This window comes from Geotrypetes seraphini, chromosome 1, assembly GCF_902459505.1.
Source record: "Geotrypetes seraphini chromosome 1, aGeoSer1.1, whole genome shotgun sequence".
Taxonomy (NCBI): Eukaryota; Metazoa; Chordata; class Amphibia; order Gymnophiona; family Dermophiidae; genus Geotrypetes; species Geotrypetes seraphini.
Window position 1 is genome coordinate 149,012,200 of NC_047084.1, and position 26,864 is coordinate 149,039,063.

At 44.4% G+C, this 26,864-nt stretch overlaps 1 protein-coding gene across 7 annotated transcripts in view; it reads right to left on the reverse strand.

Annotated features, from left to right (window-relative positions):
• The window catches only part of INPP4B (inositol polyphosphate-4-phosphatase type II B), an 812,760-nt gene that overhangs the window by 438,569 nt on the left and 347,327 nt on the right, over positions 1 to 26,864 (reverse strand). For 5 of the 7 annotated variants that reach the window (XM_033939865.1, XM_033939855.1, XM_033939874.1 and 2 more), the window contains one exon: positions 2,257 to 2,368. In XM_033939865.1, coding sequence (XP_033795756.1) covers positions 2,257 to 2,368 — 112 coding nt within the window. Of the gene's footprint in view, positions 1 to 2,256; positions 2,369 to 2,577; positions 2,786 to 3,256; positions 3,323 to 26,864 lie in introns of those variants that run through there. The other 2 variants (XM_033939909.1, XM_033939900.1) reach the window with 2 other exon arrangements.

Here is a 26,864-nt window from a genome sequence, read left to right on the forward strand (position 1 = left end):
CAGTGGTTAGAGCTGCATCTTCAGCACCCTGAGGCTGTGGGTTCAAACCCTGCACTGCCCCTTGTGACCTTGGGCAAGTCACTGAATCCTCTACTGCCCCAGGAACATTAGATAGATTGTAAGACTACCGGACAGATAAGGAAACCAGAAAGTATACAAGTCCCAATTAGAGAATGACACGGTGACAAAATTCATCACCGTTCCAGTCCCCGCGGATAACCGCGGGAAACCATCTTCATGTCATTCTTTAAGGAAAGAGGGAAGAATCAGAGTATGAATGGCCACAACCACTGACCCGCAAGCTTTGCTTTGAAGAATGCTGGTGTAGAAGGACTGAGGTTGAAACAGACACTACAGAATGACAGTCTCTGGTATCCAGAGCAGATATTGTGATGTCATAATGCCTCATTCCACCAGTGCCTAAGAGCCAATTACATCAGTGATGTCATAATGGCTTCATTATCCTTGGCTCACATAAGAATCAGAGTATGAATGGCCAGAACCACTGATCCGCAAGCTTTGCTTTGAAGAATGCTGGTGTAGGACTGAGGTTGAAACAGACACTACAGAATGACAGTCTCTGGTATCCAGAGCAGATATTGTGATGTCATAATGCCTCATTCCACCAGTGCCTAAGAACCAATTGCATCAGTGATGTCACAATGGCTTCATTATCCTTGGCTCACATAAGAATCAGAGTATGAATGGCCACAACCACTGACCCGCAAGCTTTGCTTTGAAGAATGCTGGTGTAGAAGGACTGAGGTTGAAATAGACATTAGAAAATGACATGGGATTATTTCCCGCGGTTATCCGCGGGGACGGGAACGGTGATGAATTTTGTCACCGTGTCATTCTCTAATCCCAATCCCCTGCAAGCTGGTGCTTCAATATTGTGTTTTCAATCACTAGGGGCAGGCAGACTCCCTAAAGTCCTGCAGAGATTGCCTGTCCCTCCCTCACTATTGCATATACAGCCACTTCATTCCCCAACTCTGGAACCAACTCCCCCCTCAACTCAGACTACAGAACTCACTAATGATATTCCAGAAAATGGTAAAGACCCTCCTGTTCAACTAAAGGTCACCCTCAGTCTACACCCAACCCCCTTAAACTCCACCTCTACCCTTCTTTCTCCATTCTAATCTTCTGCCTAAATTTCTGTATAGTCCACTCTCAGCCTATACTCAAATAACTCGTATCTAAACTAAACTACTTATATTTAAACTACTGTTCTTAATTTGCTGTATAGTCCCTATATCTAAACTGATGCACAGTCTCGTATGTCCAAGTATTTAAATCTACTGTATAATCTTGTATGTCCAATTCACTCCATTGTGAATGTTTACTTGTAAACTGTTCTGAGCTACTGGGAGGACGGGATAAAAATCTAAATAAATAAATGATCGTGAAACAGCACCCCCTACTGGCAGGTGGAGGACTCAGGCTCAGCACTCTCAATGCTGAGAAGCTCTTTCACTGTGTCTAAGGAAGGATAATTTGTACCATGTTTGGCACCTCCCCAATAATTTTGAAATGTTGGCACCTATGTACTCCTTCACACCCTTACATAAGAAAGTGAACTGTCATTAAAAATCAAATTCCTGTTTAATGAGGGCAAAGTGTTGGGGGAAGAAATAATCCTGGTCAGCATGTTTATGTAGTTCTCCAGCTGATGGCTATAAAGCTATAATAAACTGGGAGGTTGTGGGTTCAAATCCCATGCTGCTGCATATGACCTTGGGTAAGTCACTTAATCCCCCATTGTCCCAGGTACATTTTTTTTTTTTTAATCTTTATTGATTTTCAAACTTTGACAGTGCAATACAATTAATTGAACATAAAACGCACTATTAATTACACAAGTAATACATAAAACAATCATTTTCTCCCACCCTCCTCCCAATTATTAATAGAGCGTGAGTCCATTGGGACAGACAGGGAAACTACTTGAGCAGCAGAATGTAAACCACTTAGGCTATAAATAAATAAAACCGGTTTGAAAGTTTTGATTTAAACCAAACACAGCTCAGCAATGCTTTTCCCTGCCCGAGACACTTCTGGGATATGCAAACGTACTTGTTTTGCGAGACAATTGTCGGGCAACATATTCTTCACTTCATGGCTTTATTTTCATTCAGTTCTTTCTCTGAATAATGAGGATGATTCACCATCTCTGCCTCCATGCGTTTTTATTGGCATCTGGCACAGTCGATCGTTCCTAATTTAATTTGTACAACAGTCCAAAGTTCTTACCTTTTGTCCCTGCGCATCTGTGGTGATATGGTCCGTTTCCCCATCCTCTGCCTCCCCCATGTTTACCAGGGTAACTTCAACAGTACCAGCTGGCTTGCCACCATTTAAAGTTCTGGAATTTAAAAGAAAAAAAAACCAAAAACAATGAAAATATGAATAAAAATCAGCGTTCATTTTTTTTCAACTACCTGTTAAAAACAATTTTGTATGTTGGAAAGAAACCATAATACGTTTCAGTACAGTATCATGACCCCCCGGCTACATGCTTGAATCAAAACACTGATGCATATATATATATATATATACACACACATTACGTACGTTATAAATATTTATATTCAAGTCAATCTCAAATAAATCCTCAACAGGTTACAATGTTGACAGATGGAAATGCATTCATCCGGAAAGAGCTAGGCGGGCAACGCAGTGTGATCTGATAAGGTTAATGTTCAATACAAGTGCAACCGATAAACATGCAAGCAAAATAATACAGTAATTGCGAAGCCTAATAACTGCTGAAAACCAGCAAGGAAAGAACTGTGCCAGGTGGTATTTCCATCTAGAGAGTCCAAAACAAATTTTCCAGCACAGAACAGAATTTTCAAGTAACTGCACAGGGAAGCAGAACTTTGAACATTTCCCCTTTCTCCCGGTTTCCCTTCAGAGGACATTTCATGCCCACTCGATTATTCATTTGCAAAACCACAGCTCCATTCCCTGCTCCTGAGAGGCGTCGTTTTCAAAGAAGTAGGCCACAGAGGCCCTCGTGTACGGCCAAAAATGGGGAGGAGTCTGCTGCCCTCAAATTTGTCCAAAAACGGAGCCTTGCCTGCAGCTATTTCACCGTGTGGAGATGCCGCCTGCAAATGTCCCTTAGGCTCCTGCTCGGCTAATGAATCTCGTTCCTTCAGTTCAAACTTTCTGCACCTCGGTTCTGCCGTCTTCTCAAAGCCCAGGTACAGAACGAGGCAGAACACGAAAGCACGACCCCTTGTCTAACCTTTCCTTGTCCCTTCACACTGTTCGTTTCCCTGAACCTTCCTTCCTCTGGTCTGGCCACTGGCCAACACACGATGCCCTCCTCTGGTTGTGCTATAATATCCTGAACAGGCTATAAAAATAGGATGGAAAAGCTTTTTCCCTCCCGTCTGCCCTGATTGGTTTTCTTTTAATTCTTCTATAAAAGAGAGTGAGTCACAAACTTAATGCCCTAAAGCAGATGGAATAATAAAAAAAATTTTTTTTTTCCACAATTACAAATTAAGAAGTATCAGGTTTAAAAGGTTTCATATTTCTCTGCCCTTTACTTGAAGGTTTAGTAATATACAGTTAGGCAGAATCAGTGAAGGCTCCAAATTCCAATATATAACCTTACCTAGGGTTACCATATTTGAAGCCTCACAAACCTGGATGCATGGAACTGCCCCATTCTGCCCCCAGCCCCGCTTTGTTCCACCTCAAGCCCCGCCTCATTCTACCCCCCAGCCCAGCCCCTTCAAAGCCTCGTCTTCTTCCCCGACGAACTCTGGTTGCGTCGAGGGCCTCGAGCATGCTCATCTGGAATACTGTGTGCAATTCTGGAGGCCACGTTACCGTAAAGATGTGCGCAGAATTGAATCGGTTCAGCGGATGGCCACCAGGATGATCTCGGGGGTTCAAGGGTCTCTCGTACGAAGAGAGACTGAACAAATTGCAGCTCTACACTCTCGAAGAACGTAGGGAGAGGGGAGACATGGTTGAAACGTTTAAGTACATCACGGGACATGTTGAGGTGGAAGATGATATTTTCTTTCTCAAAGGACCCTCGGCCACAAGAGGGCACCCGCTCAAACTCAGGGGCGGGAAATTTCATGGCGCCACCAGAAAGTATTTCTTCACGGAGAGAGTAGTTGATCATTGGAACAAACTTCCAGTGCAGGTGATCGAGGCAGACAGCGTGCCAGACTTTAAGAATAAATGGGATACCTATGTGGGATCCCTACGAGGGTCGAGTTAAGGAAATTGGGTCATTAGGGCATAGACAAGGGGATGGGTCACTAGAGTGGGCAGACTTGATGGGCTATACTTTTCTGCCGTCATCTTCTATGTTTCTATGGATGTGTGTGATGTCATCCGCACATGCTCAGAGGCCCCCTCGATGCGGCCGGAGCTCGTTAGGGTGTCCGTCCGGGAACTCGGACAGTCCTCTAGAAAGAGGGCATGTCCGGGTTTTCCCAGACATCCGGTAACCCTAACCTTACCAAAGTGTGTGTGTGTGGGGGGGAGGGGACTCACCAAATTAAACTTTATGGGCCAGATTCTATAAATGGTGATCAAAAAATGGGCAGCAGAAAAGGCAGACATTAAGGGGGGATTGATTAAGGGGTACTGATTTAGCATGCTTAATGTGTTTAGGGCTGAAGAAATAACACGTATAATTATTTGTATGTTATGATTTATGTATCTTATATCTGTAATCCGCATGGAACTTTGGACAGTGGGATATAAATGTTTTAAATAAAAAAAAATAAATAAATACAAATAAATTTATGAGATTAGCATGCACTAAACACTAAGGGCTCATTTTACGAAGCCGCGTTAGCGGTTTAACGCGCATAATAGCGCGCACTAAACCGCCGGCCATGCTAGCCGCTACCGCCTCCTCTTGAGCAGGCGGTAGTTTTCCGGCTAGCACGGGGGTTAGCGCGTGGTGAAAAGTCGCGCGCGTTAAACCCGCTAACGCGCCTTCATATAAGGAGCCCTAAGGGCTCCTTTTACTAAGCTGCGATAGCGTTTTTAGCGTGCGCAGAATTTTAGCGCGCTAAACCCGCGCTACGCGGCTAGAACTAACGCCAGCTCAATGCTGGCGTTAGCGTCTAGTGCGCGCTGCAATTTAGCGGGCGCTAAAACCGCCATCGCAGCTTAGTAAAAGAAGCTCTAAGAGGGGCCTAAGTGATAATAATAATAATAATAACAACTTTATTCTTGTATACCGCATTACCATGGAAGTTCTATGCGATTAACAGATGAAGAGACTGCACATTTACAGTGAAGTTACATTTTCAGCGATGCTACATTTACAGTGAAGTTATTTTTACAGTGAAGTTACATTTGCTGTAAGTTACATACAGCGGTGTTGCATACAGCAGTGTTACATACGGCGGTGATACATATGGCAGAGCAGAGGCATTTAGTATGAGGAGTAACGAAGACGGGATAATTAGTTGGATTGAATGATCCATTTTGTTAAGCCATTTAGTGGTTAACAAGATCGGAGTAAAAGGTCACTTGGACACACAAAGTCAGAGGCGTGAAGAAAGTACAAGAAATTTATTACGGTATACCGGACTCTAGTGCAGTTAACAGCCTGCCTACTAGAGTGTCAGAAACAGGAAATACACGGACTTTTATGCCCTTTTTGCAAACTAATATATGCAAAAACTACAATTTTCATTTGTTACTTCTATAACTTTTCTACAATTATTATTGGTCCTAAGCTCACACTAGCAGGTCACTTATCTAACTCTTACAGTTCTAAATGTTAAATGTACAGAAGGGCAGGGTACATCATGGCTCAAACTCTTATCTATTCAGCTTACAATGTGGTAAGGTAGGGACATACATTTCAGGCAGATGAAGTCAATAGATTGTACACTTTCTTCAGCTATGTAGACCAGAGCAATATTTTAAACAACAGTTAACCATTTCATGACCCTACAGGAGGAATCGGAGAGTCTGGAAGTATGTCGAGGTCAGAGGAGGAGGCCAGGAAAGGGGGGGGGGAAGTTAGAGGAATTTGTCAAAAATGTAGGTTTTGATTGACTTCCTGAACATTTGATAGGGGGGGGAATTGGAGATGAGGGCTGTAAGGCATTTGTTCCATTTGCCCGCTTGAAATGCTAGGGATCTGTCGAGGAATTTCTTGTAGAGGCAGCCCTTCAGGGAAGGAAAGGAAAACAGGTAAGTGTTTCGTGTACGAGAGGGGCCTGCAATTTCAAGGTGCTCAGATAGGTAGATTGGTGAAGAGCCTGCTAAGGTTTTGAAGCAGAGGCAGGCGAATTTAAAGATGATCCTGGTGTGTCTAAGTCTGAGGGTGGACCTTATGTGCAAGATTTCCACAAACACAGTAGGAAAAATGTCCATTTTCAAAGCTGCCAAATGTCTATCTTTTATTTTTGAAAATGAGCTAGATGTAAGTTTTGGTGCTTAGGACGTCTATCTATTTTGTCCATTTTAAAAATAAAAATGTCCATGTGAAAAACACACCATAGCAAGTTTTGTAGACGTACCCACCAACTACCTTGTCTGATCGTGGCAGAGGAATCCCCATCATCTGAGCTGGTTTCGGGAATTCCTGACGGCTCAGCTGATAGGGATTCTCCCTGACATCTTAGTCCCCCCCCCTCCATGCCCCCCCAACATGCCACCCCTACCATATCACTGGACCCGTTGTACCTTCGGATGAGAAAACGGCAGGAGGGAAGCCCACTCCCTCCTGCCTACAGGGCTGCGTGATGCAAATGACGGGGCTTCCCCTTCCCAATGCATTTTGGGATGCAGTGGGAGGGGCCGAAGGCCCTGATTGGCTCAAAATTTTCAATTTGAACCAATCAGGGCCTTCTGAGTTATTGTTAGGCAGATTAAAGAAGTTAAGAAGGGGTTGTGTTCAAATGGGTTATATCTTATTTGTTTGAGTGGTCAATGTGTGTGTGCAGTGGAGGGGCGGTATCATTAGCATTGCCGATTAGAAGAGGTGTCCCACAGAGGTCAGCTTTATTGGCAATGTTATTTAATATTTATTTAGCCCCTTAAGGCAAATTGTTGGAGGATCTGGGGTGAATTTTCGCTTTTATACAGATGATGTGCAGTTTTTCTTTCTGATCAAGGCATTGGGAAGGGAATTAGTGTCATTGCTGAATCATTACATGAGTCAGCATGGGTCAGACTGGTAGATGGATGAGTACGAATGGGCTCGTGCAAAATATTATTTTATGTTAATCAAGTTTTCCATTCCCCCTTTACCTATTCAGTTCAAGGTCAGATTACAGGCTGGCTCAAATTACTCAGGAGGTTACAAAGTACAGTTTGGCCCGAACATTCAAAGTGATTATAGTTACAAAGTTGGTTCAACAACATACCCAGGGAGTTTCCTTAGGTAGCTAGTAGTGGGTCATCGATCCGGTGTCAGGTCAAAAGCGCGTCGGGACAAAGGCGCGCGCAGACAATTGAGCGCAGCGCGGAGGTGCACGCCGCAGAAAATTACAGTTTTTACGGCTCCGACGGGGAGGGGCGTGGGGGGAACCCCCCCCACTTTATTTAATAGAGATCACGCCGCGTTGTGGGGGCGTTGTGGGGGGTGTAGGGGGTTGTAACCCCCCACATTTTACTGAAAACTTCACTTTTTCCCTGTTTTTAGGGAAAAAATTAAGTTTACAGTAAAATGTGGAGGGTTACAACCCCCCAAACCCCCCACAACGCTGGCGCGATCTCTATTAAGTAAACTGGGGGGGGGCTCCCCAACAAAACCCCCCGTCGGAGCCCCTAAAAACTGTAATTTTCTTTGGCGCGCGCCTCCATCTTGCGCTCAGTTGTCGGCGTGCGCCTTTGTCTTTCGCCGAGTTGTCTATGACATCGATCCAGCTACAATTGCAAGGCTTTCATGGTTGACTCGCCATCTTGATACAAACGAGCTTTTAGAAGTTTTCTGAATCTGAGCTAGTGACCACAGACCACATAGTGTGACTGGAAGTTGGTTCCATCACTGCGTTCGTTGGTATAGAATAGATGAAGTGAATCGTTTCGAGGACTTGATGTTTTTGCAGGCTGGAAATTTCAGCTGCATCAAGTTTCCATTGGAGTGTCTGTTGGAAGCATCCCGGCGTGGGGTGGCCAGTTCAGTTAAATAGGTGGGGACATTTTCCGACAAAATCTTAAGCTGTAATGCCTAATTTAAACTTAATTCTGGCTGCTATGGGCAACCAGTGTAGTGGGTTTTTTTTTTTAATAGTAGGGCTATAGGTGTTCAAATTTCCAGAGTCTGAATATAAGCCTAACTGCTACACTGTGGGCTAGTTGCAAGCGGGGTAGCAAAGCTTTTGAGTTCAGAGACAGTGTCACAGTAGTTTAGTCGAGATAGAATTAGGTATTGTACTCTTTATGTTTTTTATTTGTTAACTATTGTAAACCGAGTCGAGCTTTCTTGGATTGATGTCTCGGTATATAAAGCCAAGCCTTAGATTAGATTAGCTCCCGGGTCAAAATATTTATGTGCATAACTTACAGAAAGCTATAAATTAAATGTGTAAACGCTGCATCTGGGTGTATCATTTATGCCGGTCATAGACCTCCATAGACCTGAAGGTTTATAGCACAGAATTGCACGAGGGGTGCAATTTACTCCTTGGAAACTCTAATCTATGTAGCCTCAGAGCTCCACTTCACATCTGCCTGAATCTCCAGCGCTTCACTGATGATTCTCCCCTCTCCCACAGGAACTAAGTACAAATGTATTTTCAATTCTCTGTTTACCTATGTCGCCTTCAAAACTTGGAACAACCATCAACACCAGGAAGGAAATACAGTACTCCCCCTCTGTAGAGCGTGCGTCTGATCACCTAACTGTAACATTGCCTATTTGGCAATTTCCCCAAAAAAATATGCGACGCCTACAACTGTTGCAGAATGCGGCAGTCAGACTAATCTTTGGACTAGAAAAAAATTTGACCACGTGACACCCTACTACCGGCAGCTACATTGGCTTCGCCTGTTTCTGCTTTAAAGCATTACACGGACTTGCCCCCAAATACATTACTGACCTTTTCTCCTTCTCAACCAACAGACACCAGAGAAGTTCACATTCCAACTTCGTTCCCCCCCACCCCCCAGTGAGAGGTTGCAAACTGAAAAAAACACCATGAATTCCTTCTCTCGCACCAAGCAGCATCATGGGGTAAAGACCTAGAACAATTACTTTCGCCCTCTACTTATGAGGAATTTAGGAAACGTCTAAAAACATCTGGACAACTGATCCACTTATCTCTTTCCTCTCAATAGCGACCTACTGTCCTTTTGATCACTTTTCTCCTCAACAATGAATTTCCTGTCTAATTACTTCCCCTCTTGAAGTCAGTCAATTTGTACCTTTGCTTAATCTTTTGTAAACCGCATAGAACTTCACGGTATTGCGGTATATAACTGTTATTATTATTATTATTATCACCTCATTTGCATGCTGAAGCTGTTGTGAACCGGTCGCTCGGCAAGACTTGGCCACGGATCGCCCAACAACGGTGAGTTTAGTGAATCTAGACTTGATTTGGTAACACCTAGAGATACGCTTAAGCGATATCTAGTAATTTGGAGGTACCTGAAGAATCATTACCACCATTTTCACGGGTTTATTATTTGCCTGACAAAGAACAAAATCAACAACAAAAAGCAAAATCCTCAGATCAAGAACCCTTAAACATCTCACAGATTTTAGAGACATCTGAGAAGGATTTAGCATCACTATGATCATTACTTTAGCTTTGCCAATTGATAAAACATGGTTGTTAAAACTTTACTTTAAAAATAGACAAAAAAGTTTTCTTGGTTACAAAATACAAATGTTTCCAGATTTGGCACGGGAGACGCAAAGGCGCCGCCGTGAATTTCTTCTTTTGAAACCTGGGGTTTTATCTTTGGGGGCAACTTTTTATTTGAGACATCCGTGTAAATGTATTGTGTGTTACCGTACTCTCAAATATGTGTTTTTTGAACCATCACAATTGACAAATTTCGTGGCAATGTCTCGTCTGAATGCAAATAATCTTTGAGCCCTATAATTAGGATATTGATGACCTCACCTCACTGCTATAGCTCTCAGTTTCTTATGTATTATTATGATTTTTTTTATTATTTCACCAATTTTCTTTAATTCTTGGATCTCAATTTGAGGACTTGAGCATAAATAGTATATTTGTTAATCTATGATTTATATTTGTATTGTATTTGATATCTATTCTATTCTTGCTTTCTGTACAAGTGTAATACTTGGAATTTAAATAGAAAAATAATAAAAGATTTAAACAACAAAAAAAAAGAAAAAAAGAAAGGAAAGGCTAGCAAACTATAGATGGTACAATTTTGTGGAATTAATGTATATCTGAGTCAATTTTCAGAGCTTTATCTTTTTCATTAGTTTTAACTTAAGGAAGGGAATAAATACAGCTCTTGAAAGTCAATCAGAAATATATTAAACCCCACCCCCCGCTTTTACATAACCATAGCATGGTTTTTTTTAGCACCGGCCATGGCAGTAACAGCTCTGACGCTCATAGAATTCCTAAGAGCATCGGAGCTGTTACCACTGTAGCCGGCAACAAGAGGGCATCCGTTGAAAATCAGGGATGGGAAATTTCATGGCGACACCAGAAAATATTTCTTCACCGAAAGGGTGGTTGATCGCTGGAATAATCTTCCACAACAGGTAATTGAGGCAAGCAGCGTGCCAGATTTTAAGGAAAGATGGGATTGGCATGTGGGATCTCTTCATGGAGGTAGTTAGGGGGTGGGCCATTAGGGTGGGCAGACTAGATGGGCCGTGGCCCTTTTCTGCCATCATGTTCTATGTTTCTATTTGGCATGTGGGCTCTCTTCATGGAGGTAGTTAGGGGGTGGGCCATTAGGTTGGACAGACTGGGTGGGCCATGGCCCTTTTCTGCCGTCATGTTCTATGTTTCTATTTGGCTTGTGGGATCTCTTCATGGAGGTAGTTCACAGGGATGAAGCAGGAAACTACAGGCCGGTGAGCCTCACTTCAGTTGTTGGAAAAATAATGGAAGTGTTGCTGAAAGAAAGGATAGTGTATTTCCTTGAATCTAATGGGTTACAGGATCCGAGGCAACATGGCTTTACAAAAGGTAAATCGTGCCAAACGAACCTGATTGAATTTTTTGATTGGGTGACCAGAGAGCTGGATCGAGGACATATGCTAGATGTAATTTATTTGGATTTCAGCAAAGCCTTTGATACAGTTCCTCATAGGAGGCTGTTGAACAAACTTGAAGGGCTGAAGTTAGGACCCAAAGTGGTGAACTGGGTCAGAAACTGGCTGTCGGACAGACGCCAGAGGGTGGTGGTTAATGGAAGTCGCTCGAAGGAAGGAAAGGTGACTAGTGGAGTCCCTCAGGGTTCGGTGCTGGGGCCAATCCTGTTCAATATGTATGTAAGTGACATTGCTGAAGGGTTAGAAGGAAAAGTGTGCCTTTTTGCAGATGATACCAAGATTTGTAACAGAGTAGACACCGAAGAGGGAGTGGAAAATATGAAAAAGGATCTGCAAAAGTTAGAGGAATGGTCTAATGCCTGGCAACTAAAATTCAATGCAAAGAAATGCAGAGTAATGCATTTGGGGATTAATAATAGGAAGGAACCGTATATGCTGGGAGGAGAGAAGCTGATATGCACGGACGGGGAGAGGGACCTTGGGGTGATAGTGTCCGAAGATCTAAAGGCGAAAAAACAGTGTGACAAGGCAGTGGCTGCTGCCAGAAGGATTCTGGGCTGTATAAAGAGAGGCGTAGTCAGTAGAAGAAAGAAGGTGTTGATGCCCCTGTACGGGTCATTGGTGAGGCCCCACTTGGAGTATTGTGTTCAGTTTTGGAGACCGTATCTGGCGAAAGACGTAAGAAGACTTGAGGCGGTCCAGAGGAGGGCGACGAAAATGATAGGAGGCTTGCACCAGAAGACATATGAGGAGAGACTGGAAGCCCTGAATATGTATACCCTAGAGGAAAGGAGAGACAGGGGAGATATGATTCAGACGTTCAAATACTTAAAGGGTATTAACGTAGAACAAAATCTTTTCCAGAGAAAGGAAAATGGTAAAACCAGAGGACATAATTTGAGGTTGAGGGGTGGTAGATTCAGGGGCAATGTTAGGAAATTCTACTTTACGGAGAGGGTGGTGGATGCCTGGAATGCGCTCCCGAGAGAGGTGGTGGAGAGTAAAACTGTGACTGAGTTCAAAGAAGCGTGGGATGAACACAGAAGATTTAGAATCAGAAAATAATATTAAAGATTGAACTAGGCCAGTTACTGGGCAGACTTGTACGGTCTGTGTCTGTGTATGGCCGTTTGGAGGAGGATGGCAGGGGAGGGCTTCAATGGCTGGGAGGGTGTAGATGGGCTGGAGTAAGTCTTAACAGAGATTTCGGCAGTTGGAACCCAAGCACAGTACCGGGTAAAGCTTTGGATTCTCGCCCAGAAATAGCTAAGAAGAAAAAAATAAAAAATAAAAAAAAAATTTTAAATTGAATCAGGTTGGGCAGACTGGATGGACCATTCGGGTCTTTATCTGCCGTCATCTACTATGTTACTATGTTACTATGTAGTTAGGGGGTGGGCCATTAGTGTGGGCAGACTAGATGGGCCGTGGCCCTTTTCTGCCGTCATGTTCTATGTTTCTATTTGGCATGTGGGCTCTCTTCATGGAGGTAGTTAGGGGGTGGGCCATTAGGGTGGGCAGACTGGATGGGCCGTGGCCATTTTCTGCCGTCATGTTCTATGTTTCTATTTGGCATGTGGGCTCTCTTCATGGAGGTAGTTAGGGGGTGGGCCATTAGGGTGGGCAGACTGGATGGGCCGTGGCCCTTTTCTGCCGTCATGTTCTATGTTTCTATTTGGCATGTGGGATCTCTTCATGGAGGTAGTTAGGGGGTGGGCCATTAGGGTGGGCGGACTGGATGGGCCGTGGCCCTTTTCTGCCGTCATGTTCTATGTTTCTATTTGGCATGTGGGATCTCTTCATGGAGGTAGTTAGGGGGTGGGCCATTAGGGTGGGTGGACTAGATGGGCCGTGGCCCTTTTCTGCCGTCATGTTCTATGTTTCTATTTGGCATGTGGGATCTCTTCATGGAGGTAGTTAGGGGGTGGGCAATTAGGGTGGGCGGACTAGATGGGCAGTGGCCCTTTTCTGCCGTCATGTTCTATGTTTCTATGTAAAATCTGCATTACGGTTTTGTAAAAGGGGGAGGGAGGAAGTTAATGCAATAAAAAGGCTTTATTTCCCTGGTTACTTTAGACTCAAGCACCTTATTAAACCCATACGAGATGCTACTGTCTCTAATAGTGGTCATTCTCCAGTCACTCGGGAGTGTCCAGAAGATTCTAACGGAGCCCCCGCTCTCTCTCCGTCACAGCCTGCAAAATTCACACACTTGTTGGCTAAGTTCTCAGATGACAATGATTTCCTGAAGCAGAAAGGTCAGAGTTATGCCCGTGCATCAGAGACTGCCCTGTCAAAGCAATCTTTCCCCCCTGTTCCCAGGGGCTCAAGTTCATTATCGCTGCAAAATATCAGAGCAGACAAATTTGAGTCTCGTAGGCCACGGCAATCACCAGCTGCTGCATTTAGTCAGGGGTCAGTGTGAAATTTTGCATTTACAATTTTAATGTATTTTTATTTACTGAATTTTATATAATTTTCTTTTTTTTTTCCTATTTTCTTTATTGATTTTATGCAAATATTCACACAAGTAAACCTTGCTTAAAGAAAAATAGAGCTTGCAACAATATTAAGTTCTTTCACATTATATCAAAGGAAAAAAAAATCAAATTCTTAATTAGACCCCCAATTAAATTGAGGGCGGATTTAAAAAAGGATAAAGTGGAGCCCTTTTTTAAAGGCAAATATACCTCCCCACCCCCTTTATATGAAGCTGTGTTAGCCTTTTTTTATCACCAACCGCAGTGGTTAAAGCTCCAACATTTATAGAATTCCTATGAACATCGAAACTTTTATCTCCACAGCCGGCGATAAAAAACTCTTAACGTGCCTTCATAAAAGAGGGGGATGATGAGGAAAAGATATTGACTAGATAATTCCCTGCTCAATTACATTATCCTGTGGCTGTAGTGTTTATGGGGAAATTCTTCATGTCCCAAAAAACCTCTTCAATTGATTGAGCTCACAGAAGACTACTCTTACTCAAAAGATAATGCAGACAACTTGAAAGAGAATGGAGAAAGAAGAACCACAAAAACAGTTTGGCAAAGCCTAATCAAACAATACAAAGCTAAACTAAAGAAGAAAAGAAAAGCATTCTGCTCCAAACAGGGTAGGACAAGACGTCCAGGACACAAAAAGACTATTCAAACTAGTCAAAGAGCTCACAGACACCAAACCCTACCTCGCTACCACTGGAAACCACCCACCCTCAGCCACCCAACTAGCAGAATTCTTCAAAAACAAAAATCACAACTGCCAGGGTCACCTTCAACAGCACCCCAAGCCTCCTAGAGGAGGTAATACTCTGACCCACCGATGGAGATTCAGCTGCAGCAAACAAAACACGGACTGACTTTCCAACTATACTATGGGTCAGACCTAAACCAACCCTATAAAAATATACAGCCACGCAGCATGCAACCTCAACAAGAGTCCCTCTTACCTGCTAAAAACCTCCACTCCTAAATTCCAAACGCAACTCATACAATGGGTATAATCATTGCTCACAGATGGCCAATACCCACAGGAACTCAAGAAAGATCCCAAGGATCCTACCGGGCTTCCTTCCAACTACAGATCCATAGCCTCTATACCAGTGGTCTCAAACTCGTGGCCTGGGGGGCCACATGCGGCCTGCAAGGTACTATTTTGAGGCCCTCAGTGTGTTTATCATAATCACAAAAGTAAAATAAAACAGTTTTTTGATCATATCTCTGTAGCTATAAATTATAATATTATTATTAAGACTTAGCCAAAAGGAAAGATTTATAAACTATAAAGAGTTTTACCTCATGCAGAATTGTCATTTCTTTAATAAGACATTAACTATTTTTTTCTGAGGCCCTCCAAAGTACCTACAAATCCCAAATGTGGCCCTGCAAAGGGTATGAGTTTGAGACCACTGCTCTATACCAATATATATCAAACTAATGGAAGGCCTAGTGGCACAATACCTCACAAACTACCTAGAAGCCTACTTCACCTCTCACAATCAGGATTTAGGACCAATCACAGCACAGAAACACTACTAGGATCACTACTGGACACAGCCAGGTAGCACCTTAGCAATATATGTCAAACCCAATCTGAACCAAATTGTATACTAATATATTCCCGTTACCTTTAAATCCCGTCCCAGCCCCCTGGCAGTACCTTTAAATTGTGAAAGTCAGACGGCTGCCTGCTGTGTGTCGGGGCCCGTGGCGCACAAGCACGCTGCTGGGTGGGCCCACGCCACTTCTGAATGCCTGCCTCAGTTCTTGCGAGGGGCTAACGAGAACAGAGGCATCCATTCAGAAATGGTGCATGCCCACGTAGCAGCGCGCTTATGCGCCGCTGGCCCCGACATGCCGGAAAACAGCAGGCAGCCGTCCAGTGAAGCACCAGCGACCGGCACAATTAGGAAGTGTCACGGGCCCAGGCATTAGCGCGCTTGTGCGCCACGGGCCCCGACAAGCAGCAGGCAGCTGTCCACCAACCTGCAAAATTTAAAGGTACCACTGGGGGGGTGGGGGGTAAATTTGCTTCATAAGACGCACCCTTATTTCCACCCACTTTTTTGGGGGGAAAAAAGTGTGTCTTATGGAGCAAAAAATACGGTAGTTATAATACAATATATAACACAGGAGGATAAGGGAAGAAATACAATTTATAATAGAAAAGTATAAGGGAAGGATAACACATGAGGTATAGGTACGGTCTATATACTTCATCTGGTGAGATTGATATCACAGATTCTAAGAACTGCTGCTTATAAAAAAAGAAAATAGAAACGTTTTGAGATTTTTTTATTTTTTTTTAATTATTTCTTTATTCATTTTCAGACTTACAATAAATGTGACAATATGTCCAAACAAATTAACAATAAATATATCACTTAATAATCATCAATGGTACAAATAATATGCTCTTATCATCCATCCTTCCCACCCTTTCCTATCATATAATCAAATATCTTGTACAATATGTAATAATAAAAATACCCCCCTCCCCCCTCACCATTGAACTCGTAAATTTAAGGGAAACAATGTCATCTAATCAGTACAATACTTTGTGAATGGCTCCCACACATTCTGAAATTTCTTGAAACATCCCCGCTGTATTGCAATAAATCTCTCCATTTTATAAACATGACATAAAGAATTCCACCAGAAATTACTCCACTTTTTCCAATTATATGTAATTTGTTGAATGGCAACACCAGTCATTATGAGTAATAATTTGTTATTATTTGTAGAAATCTGACTTTTTGCTCTCATTGCCATACCAAACAGCACAGTATCATATGATAATGCCACTGGGTTGTCCAATAAACAATTAATTTGGTCCCAAATTGATTTCCAAAAATTCATAATAAATGGACAGTAGAATAATAAATGATCTAAAGATGACAGTGCCAACATTTATTAGACTTAGAGCTATCCAATTTTTGTAACCGAACAGGGGTCCATAATGCTCTATGTAACAGAAAAAAACAAGTTTGTCTCATAGATGCCGACACTGTACATCTCATCCTCCAAGACCAAATTTGTTTTGAGATTTTTAAAAAATATTTGTAGAGAAGTCTGAGGTTACTAGGAAGAGCGTTCCATAATTCTGGACCCTGAACGGAAAATATTGAGCTACGTATTGAATCAAGAAATATTTCTCTAAAAGTAGGAACTACTAAGCGATTATGATTTAGGGATCTTAGCGTTCGAGATGGAGTGTAGGGTGTCAGAAATTTACTGAGAAATAATGGTGTGCCTGTGGAGCGGATTTTAAACACTAGCAATAGAATTTTGTACATAATTCGATGTGATATTGGTAGCCAATGTGCCGATTTGAGTAGCGGTGTTACATGATCATATTTTTTTATGACCTGTTATAAGTTTTATGACTGTATTTTGAATTAATAGGAGCCTTTTGAGTTACAGATACAGGGGTAAGATAACAAGAAAGAAGCACCAATATCTCTAACTTCTTATCTATAAGACAGAAATATTTTCCTTCTCTCCTAGGTCTTCTTCATTACATTTGGAAATATTCAAATCTTCTGGTCATGGAAGAATTCCTTTGATTTCCCAAAATATCTAATATAATAAAATGGTAAGCCGCGCATGCGCACTTCCTATGCGTGCGCCGGTTTTCCGTGAGCTGTAGCAACCCATAGGAAGTGCGCATGCGCGGCTTAAGGTTCTTTGAAAGACGCGGCGGTGGCTACTCTCACGATCCCCGCCTGCGTTGGACTTCCAAAGCAGGTGGGGATCATGAGAGGAGCCACCGTCGCGTCTTTCAACTAAAAAAAAAAAATACGGCAAGGCGGATGTCGGCTGCGGCGGCTGTCGGCAGCCAGACCCGTTCGATTACAAAGCAGCAGAAAACTTTTCCAACTTTTTCCTCCTCTTCAGTGCACACGCAGTGCACGCAGATGTTTCTGTTTGGGGGATGGTCGCGCTTAGCGCTGCCCTGCCTGCTTCTCTTGATGGGGTTGTGCGCTTCTGGATCCAGGAGAACCATCCCACGGGAACCAGGTAAAAACACAAAAACCCACCAACCTCTTCTCCTTCGTTTTGGCCAGAGACAGTCCGGATTCTGTACTGTAGGAAGAGGAGCGAGTCGTGTGACACCACTGAGGAGTTAGAAAGATTGTTTACAACAACGATCGAGGTCCCTCTTTATTTGCATGTGCACCCGAGGTTTTCTTTCGGTATTTTAATGAATGGACACACACTCACACATCACATTGCTTTTGTGAGTAAGGATCTTTCTGTAAAGTTCCGAGTGCATTTTGCAACGCAATGTGATTGCCATTCTTTGATAGTGTCTTTATGAAAGAGCTTCTTCATGTTTGTGCTTGAGGTGCTCCTGTCCTAACTCTTTAGTTGGTAGCGTCTATCCCAGCTGAAGCGGTATTGGCTTTTCATTAGCACAGCACTCGGGGGGGAGGGGGTTGGGTTCTGTCTGTGGAGGGCATCCCTGAAATGTTCCAAATTGTCACCAGCAGTGGGAGAAAAGAGGGGGGGGGGAAGTAGGGCAAGAGAATGTATGAAGTTAAATAGGAACCGCATCTTCATGATGTGAATCTATTGAAGAAGTAGAGGGGTTCGCTGAAAAGTTCTCAGCCCAACCAACTAATTTCCTAAATTATATGAGGGTTACTTTGTCACTGTACCTGAAAAGAGTTCTATGTGTTCTCTACATTGTTTCAGATCATTGATTGAACCATATCTATGTCAATCTCTTCTTGGTTCTCTCTCCCTCGGCTGTTAGGTCTGTGCAGGCTCCTCTCGCGGTTAATGGAGGGAGAGGGAATGCTGTGGCTGCTGCACAGGGAAGTAGGGAAGGAGATAGGGAGAAAGGGACCGGTCTGATGTCGCCCTAGCCTTCTGTTTTGCTGAAAAATCCACCAGCCTTGGCAGCGATTCAGAAAAATTCCGCCGGGGGGGGGGGGGGGGGGAGAACCGCGGCAGATTGAAAGCAGGAAGGGGAGCCACGGCCAACGTTCCTGAATCACAGCTGAGGCCAGCGGATTTTTCAGCGAGACAGAAGGTGAAGGCAATATCGGAATGGAATGGAGAGAAGAGGGAGAATATGCTGGGCCGAGAAAATTCCCTGGACTAACTTTTATTTTATTTTTAAAAAGTACAAAGGGGGAGAGTATTAAAAGAAGTGCCAGACTGGGCATGGGGGACAGCTTATGGGGCCAGGAACAGAGGAGAGAGAGAGAGATGGTAGGTAATGATCTGAAGGGAGAGAAGCTGGATCTGGGGAAAGAGATACTTGAAGGGAGGACTATTGGGGAGAGATGGTGGACCTGGGGGAGGGAAGTTGGACCTAGGGAAGGAAGGGAGGGAGAAATGTTAGGTCTGGGGGTGGAAAGGGGAGAGAGATGCAGCATCTCTTTTTTTCCCTCCATCTTATTGTTCAGCATCAAGGGGGGAAGGAAGAAGAACAACAGAAAATGGAGGAAAGAAGAATCCATGGGTGGGCAGTGAGCTGGGATAAGAAGATGCAAGGGGATGAAAAGAAAGAGACAGGGAGATATAGCCTGACCAGTGGAGAGAGGGAGGGGTATTCTGAAAGTGGTGAGCCATTTGTATGAGGTCAAAAGGGAGATGACAAGATGAATGAGAGTATGGAGAGAAACAGAAAGAAACACAGACATATATTCTACCGCCAGCGGGAGGAAGGGAGACAGAAAGAACAGAAGAAAGACACAGGGACAGGGAGAGACACAGAAAGACAGACAGACAAAAGGGGCCAGGGAAAGAGACAGACAGAAAGAGACAGCAGGACAGAGAGAGAGAGATGGAAATAAAGACAGACAGACAGACATATATTCTAGCACCCGTTAATGTAACGGGCTAAAATACTAATATTCTTAATAAACTGTTCATATCTTGGTCGAATTCAAACATCACCAATAAAGTTGATCTTCACAACTTCACAGTCAATCAAGATGACCTTTATTCTATGCAATCACTGTGGTGCTTTAATTCTAAGACATACTATTTGGAGGCTTAAGACTTGCCCCATCTGTCTTCAACTTGCCAGTATTAAGGAGGAGCTCTGCAAACTTAAACAGGAATTGAATACAATTAAAGCAGCTTCCATCACTCCACAAAATCATACCAACTTACCACCTCTACCTCAAAGAATAAAACAGCCCAGGAATAAATGGGTCACAGTAGGCTCAGGAAGACTGCGACATGTAACACAGAAACATCCACCTTCACTAATATTACCTCTACAGAATTCCTTCGCTCCACTAGTGCACTGCGATACTCAGGAAAACAGAAGGGAGGTGGGACTGGAACCAATGAAGGTAACTCAAGAGAACAAGCGCACCCTAAGTACAAATAAAAAAGCCAAAAACAGAAAACTATTACTGTTGGGGGGATTCCATCATCAGAGGCATTAACCTTGGAACACAGGGCGAGGAGACCAAAATAGTGAAATGTCTTCCAGGATCCTCAGCTACCAGGAGTTCCAGGCAAATACTGACTATAATTAAGGAAGAAACTAAGGATTTTAACACTGATGTTGTTATCCATCTGGGAACAAATGACCTGGCCAACAACTCCACACTTGCAGCACAGAAAGCTTTTCGGGAGCTTGGTGAGGGTTTGAAACCTTTTGTAAAGACTTTAGCTTTTTCTGAAATACTGCCTGCATATGGAAAAGGAGAGCAAAGAGTGAAAAACACAGAGGACTTTAATAGATGGCTCAGAGCCTGGTGTCATCAAGAAGGCTTCAGGTACATAGGAGGATGGGGAAATACATGGAAGGACAAGAAGCTATATTGCACTGATGGGCTACATATTACTACAGCAGGAAAAAGAAACCTTGCAGAGAAATTTAGATAATATTTTTCTAGGCATTTAAACTAGAAGGTGGGGGTGGTGTATGTACGAAGGACAATTATAGAGACCACCCCCGGCAAAAGAAAAGATGTGATAGTAGTAAAGACTGCAACATAAACAATATCAGCAACTCATTTCTTAGTATTGCAACGGAAAGTGAAACAAAACAAAAATCCATACGAAAAAGGAGATTATCGCTGAAAAATAGCTGGAAAGCGATGACCACAAATGCTTGCAGTCTAAGCAACAAAGTTCATGATCTGCAAGCCCTGATGTTAGAGGCAGATCTAGATATTGTCGCTATCACAGAGACATGGTTCAGTGAATCAAATGGATGGGATGCAAACATACCGGGATATAATCTTTTTAGGAAGGACAGAGATGGTCATAAAGGTGGAGGAGTAGCTCTCTATGTAAAGATCAATATCCAAGCGACCGAAATGCAAGGAACCTGGGGAGAGGAAGAAGCAATATGGATCGCTCTGAAAAGAGAAGATGGAACTTCTATCTACGTGGGTGTAGTCTACAGACCTCCGACTCAATCGCAGCAAATTGATAAGGATCTGATTGTGGATATCCAAAAGTTTGGAAGGAAAGAGGAGGTTCTGCTGTTGGGAGATTTCAACCTGCCGGATGCGGACTGGAATGTTCCGTCTGCGGAATCGGAAAAAAGTAGGGAAATTGTGGATGCCTTTCAAGAGGCTCTGCTCAGACAAATGGTGACGGAACCCACAAGGGAAAAAGCGATATTGGATCTGGTCCTCACAAATGGAGAGAGTATCTCTAATGTTAAAGTGGGTGCTCATCTGGGAAGTAGCGATCATCAAACAGTTTGGTTTGATATAAAGGCTAAAGTGGAGAGTGGCCGCACGATACTTAAAGTCCTACATTTCAAACGTACGGACTTTAATGCAATGGGAAAGTACCTGAAGAAAGAGCTGTTAGGATGGGAGGACATAAGAGAAGTGGAAAGACAGTGGTCTAAGCTGAAAAGAGCGATAAAAATGGCTACGGACCTTTATGTGAAGAAAATCAATAAAAACAAGAGAAAAAGGAAGCCGATATGGTTCTCCAAACTAGTGGCGGAGAAAATAAAGGCGAAATAGTTGGCATTCGTGAAATATAAAAAAAAAAAACAAGAAGAGGAGTGCAGAAAGGACTACAGGGTGAAACTGAAAGAAGCCAAGAGAGAGATACGTTTGGCGAAGGCACAGGCGGAAGAACAAATGGCTAAAAATGTAAAAAAGGGAGATAAAAATTTTTTCTGATATATTAGTGAAAGGAGGAAGATAAAAAATGGAATTGCTAGGCTAAAAGATGCTGGGAACAAATATGTGGAGAGTGATGAGGAAAAAGCAAATGTGCTAAACAAATACTTCTGTTCTGTGTTCACAGAAGAAAATCCTGGAGAAGGACCGAGATTGTCTGGCAAAGTTACACGAGAAAATGGAGTAGATTCTGCGCCGTTCACGGAGGAGGGTGTTTATGAGCAACTTGAAAAACTGAAGGTGGACAAAGCGATGGGACCAGACGGGATCCATCCCAGGATACTAAGGGAGCTCAGAGAGGTTCTGGCGAGTCCTATTAAAGACTTGTTCAACAAATCTCTGGAGACGGGAGTGATTCCTGGGGATTGGAGGAGAGCGGATGTGGTCCCTATTCATAAAAGTGGTCACAGGGATGAAGCAGGAAACTACAGGCCGGTGAGCCTCACTTCAGTTGTTGGAAAAATAATGGAAGTGTTGCTGAAAGAAAGGATAGTGTACTTCCTTGAATCTAATGGGTTACAGGATCCGAGGCAACATGGCTTTACAAAAGGTAAATCGTGCCAAATGAACCTGATTGAATTTTTTTGATTGGGTGACCAGAGAGCTGGATCAAGGACATATGCTAGATATAATTTACTTAGATTTCAGCAAAGCCTTTGATACAGTTCCTCATAGGAGGCTGTTGAACAAACTTGAAGGGCTGAAGTTAGGACCCAAAGTGGTGAACTGGGTTAGAAACTGGCTGTCGGACAGACGCCAGAGGGTGGTGGTTAATGGAAGTCGCTCGGAGGAAGGAAAGGTGAATAGTGGAGTCCCTCAGGGTTCGGAGCTGGGGCCGATCCTGTTCAATATGTTTGGGAGTGACATTGCTGAAGGGTTAGAAGGAAAAGTGTGCTTTTTTGCAGATGATACCAAGATTTGTAACAGAGTAGACACCGAAGAGGGAGTGGAAAACATGAAAAAGGATCTGCAAAAGTTAGAGGAATGGTCTAATGCCTGGCAACTAAAATTCCAATGCAAAGAAATGCAGAGTAATGCATTTGGGGATTACCATATTTTCACGCATATAACGCGCGCGTTATACACGATTTTACAAACCGAGTATAACCATGCGCGTTATATGTGTGAGCGCGTTATACAATTTTTTTTTTTCTCATTGCGATCCGGCATCCCCCCTGCGAACCGGCATCCTTCCCTCCGCTCGCGTCAACCCCCCTCCCCCGCGATCCTACATCCCCCCCCGCACCGCAAAGACATCACTTACCCGATTGGGCACCGGCACCAGCACCAATGCACAGGACGTGCCAGTGCCCGAAGATCCTCCCTCGCCTGGGCTGGGCTGGGCGGTGCGAGGGAGATCCTCCCTCTTCCCTGTGCTGGGCTGGTCTGGGCTTTGAGCATTTGCACATGCTCAAAGCCTTCTGGTCTCACTCTCTCCGAGATTCTCAGATTCAGAATCTCGGAGAGAAGAAGGAGGATCTCCCTCGCACTGCCCAGCCCAGCCCAGCCCAGCCCAGCACAGGCGAGGGAGGATCTTCGGGCACTGGCACTGGCACGTCCTGTGCATTGGTGCTGGTGCCGGTGCCCAATCGGGTAAGTGATGTCTTTGCGGTGCTGGGGGGGATGTAGGATCGCGGGAGAGGGGGGGTGACGCGAGGGGGGGGAGGATGCCGGTTCGCAGGTCAGAAGAGGGAGTAAGCGGAGGGTGGTGGGAGGAGGTTATAGCAGCATGCGCGGTATACGTGTGTGCATGCTATATAGATTTTTTTTTTTACAGCAATGCTTTGTTCCCGCGCGCTATACGCGTATGCGTGTTATACACATATGCGCGATATATGCGTGAAAATACGGTAATAATCAGTAGGAACCGTATATGCTGGGAGGTACGAAGCTGATATGCACGAACAGGGAGAGAGACCTTGAGGTGATAGTGTCCGAAGATCTAAAGGCGAAAAAACAGTGTGACAAGGCAGTGGCAACTGTCAGAGGATGCTGGCCTGTATAAAGAGAGGCGTAGCCAGTAGAAGAAAGAAGGTGTTAATGCTCCTGTACAGGTCATTGGTAAGGCCCCACTTGGAGTATTGTGTTCAGTTTTGGAGACCGTATCTGGCGAAGGACGTAAGAAGACTTGAAGCGGTCCAGAGGAGGGCGACGAAAATGATAGGAAGCTTGCACCAGAAGACATATGAGGAGAGACTGGAAGCCCTGAATATGTATACCCTAGAGGAAAGGAGAGACAGGGGAGATATGATTCAGACGTTCAAATACTTGAAGGGTATTAACGTAGAACAAAATCTTTTCCAGAGAAAGGAAAATGGTAAAACCAGAGGACAAAATTTGAGGTTGAGGGGTGGTAGATTCAAAGGCAATGTTAGGAAATTCTACTTTACAGAGAGGGTATTGGATGCCTGGAATGCGCTCCCGAGAGAGGTGGTGGAGAGTAAAACTGTGACTGAGTTCAAAGAAGCGTGGGATGAACACAGAGGATCTAGAATCGGAAAATAATATTAAATATTGTACTAAGGCCAGTACTGGGCAGACTTGCATGGTCTGTGTCTGTATATGGCCATTTGGTGGAGGATGGGCTGGGGAGGGTGTAGATTAGAGAGTTGCGCGGGGACAGAAATCCCACCCGTCCCCACCCGTCCCCGCCAAAGTCCCACCCATCCCCATGAGGAATCCCACCCGTCCCCGTGAGGAATCCCTCCATCCCCACCCGTCCCCGTGAGGAATCCCCTCCGTCCCCGCCCGTCCCTATAAACTTCAGAAATAGTTATTTCATTTAATTATGCTACTGAATTAAAGGCTCTGGTAGAAACCCGTTTACAAATAAGCAAAAAGACTTTATTAATTTGGAAATATTAATTGGGAAGAATACATACTTTGCAAACGGGTTTCTACCAGAGCCTCTAATGTTTATAAATTTTTATCAACACAACTAATATACTACTTTATCCTGAAGCAAAAAAAAAAAAAAAAGAAATAGAATTCTTTTCCTACCTTTGTTGCCTGGTTTCTGCTTGCCTCATGTTCTCATTCAATTCCTTCCATCCACTGGCTCTCTTCCTTCTGCATCTTCCATTTGCTCTGTTACTGTGCCTCTCCCTTTCTCCCCCCTTCCAAATTGGTCTGGCACCCATCTTCTTCTCTCCGCTCCCCCCATAGTCTGGCATCTGTCTTCTTCCCTGCCAGCATCTTCTCCCCACTCTCTCTTCCCCATTTCCTTTCAGTGTCCTTCTCCCCCCATCTTCCCCATGTCCTGTCTGCGTCCTTCTCCCCCCTCTGTCTTCCACATGTGCTTTCAGTGTCCTTCTCCCCCCTCTGTCTTCTCCATGTCCTTTCAGCGTCCTTCTCCACCCCCGTCTTCCACATGTCCTTTCAGCGTCCTTCTCCACCCCTTTATCTTCCCCATGTGCTTTCAGTGTCCTTCCCCCCCCCCGTCTTCCCCATGGCCATTCAGCATCCTTCTCCACCCCTTTGTCTTCCCCAGTGCTTTCAAAGTCCTTCTCCCCCCTCTGTCTTCCCCATGGCCTTTCAGTGTCCTTCTCCACCCTCCCGTCTTCCCCATGTCCTTTCAGTGTCCTTTTCCACCCCTTTGTCTTCCCCATGTGCTTTCAGCGTCCTTCTCCCCCCACTCCACAGCTGCTGTAAGAAGGTAATTTAGATTTGCGGTTAAGGGCAGGGAGGTTTGTCAGACCGGGGCTGTTGTCGGTCGGTCGGGGAAGCGCCACAAAAGTAAGGGGACCTGGCTGGCTGTGCTGCACCCGGGGCGGATCGCCCCCCTCCCTTGGTAGCCACTCGAGCCGCGAGGCTACTCTCCTCCTTACCTGCCCTGCCTGCAGCACAGAGCCGAACGGAAGTCTTCCTGACGTCAGCGCTGACGTCGGAGGGAGGGAGGGCTTTGTTTAAGCCCTCCCTCCCCTCCGACGTCAGCGCTGACGTTGGGAAGGCTTCCGTTCGGCTCTGTGCTGCAAGCAGAGCAGGTAGGGAGAAGAAGAGCCGCGCGACTGAGTACATCCAGCTCCTCAGGAACCCCGCGACCCTCAGAGGCGTCCCCACGGGATCCCCGCGACCCTTGGGGGCGTCCCCACGGGATTCCCGTGACCCTAGGGGGCGTCCCCACAGGATCCCCATGACCCGAAGGGGGAACCCGTTGGATGCCCGCGGGTCTCGCGGGATTCCCGCCGTCCCCGTTCCCGTGCATCTCTCTAGTGTAGATGGGCTGGAGTAGGTTTTAACAGAAATTTTGGCAGTTGGAACCCAAGCACAGTACCAGGTAGTAGTGCTGCCTTATTCAGGAAAAAAAAATTTTGATTCGATTCGATTCAGCCTGCTGAATTGGTTTTTCGATTCGATTTGATTTTCCTGCCCAATTGGGTGTTTTTTTCAAACATCCTGGTGGGTTTATTTTATAGCCTCTTCACCCCCTTTGCCTTCTCCTAACCACACTGGTGCTGTGATGTAAACAAAATAAACAAACAAAAAACACTTTTCCTCTCTCTCTTAAATCCTAGCCCACTTTGCGGTCTAACACCAGCTCTGGCAGGATACACGTTTCAAATCTGACATATTGTAATCACAAAATGGAAAATAAAATTAGTTTTTCTACCTTTTGTTGTCTGGTCATTATTCAAATATTGTTGGTCCCAGGCTCTGGTTGTCTTCTGATAACTTGCTTGCCAGGGTCTCCTTCTTTCTCCCTGCTAACCATCCATCTTCCATCTCTGTCCTCCCCTTCCGTTTCTCTTCCCTCCCCCGGAGGTCTGGCATCTTTTCTTTTTTTCGTCTCCCTCCACAGATCCACCTTTTCTTAACTATCCTTTCATCCAGCATCTCTCCCTCCTTCCCCACCAAGCCAGGGTCTACCATCTCTTCTTTTCTTTTCCCAACTACCCTCCTATCCAGTATCTTTATCTCCCCCCTCCACACCATCCCTTGTGTCCAACTTCTCTCCCTTTCTGTTCCTTCCCTCCCTAAATCCCATTGTCCATCATCTCTCTCCCTCTCCTCTATTTTTAGACCCAT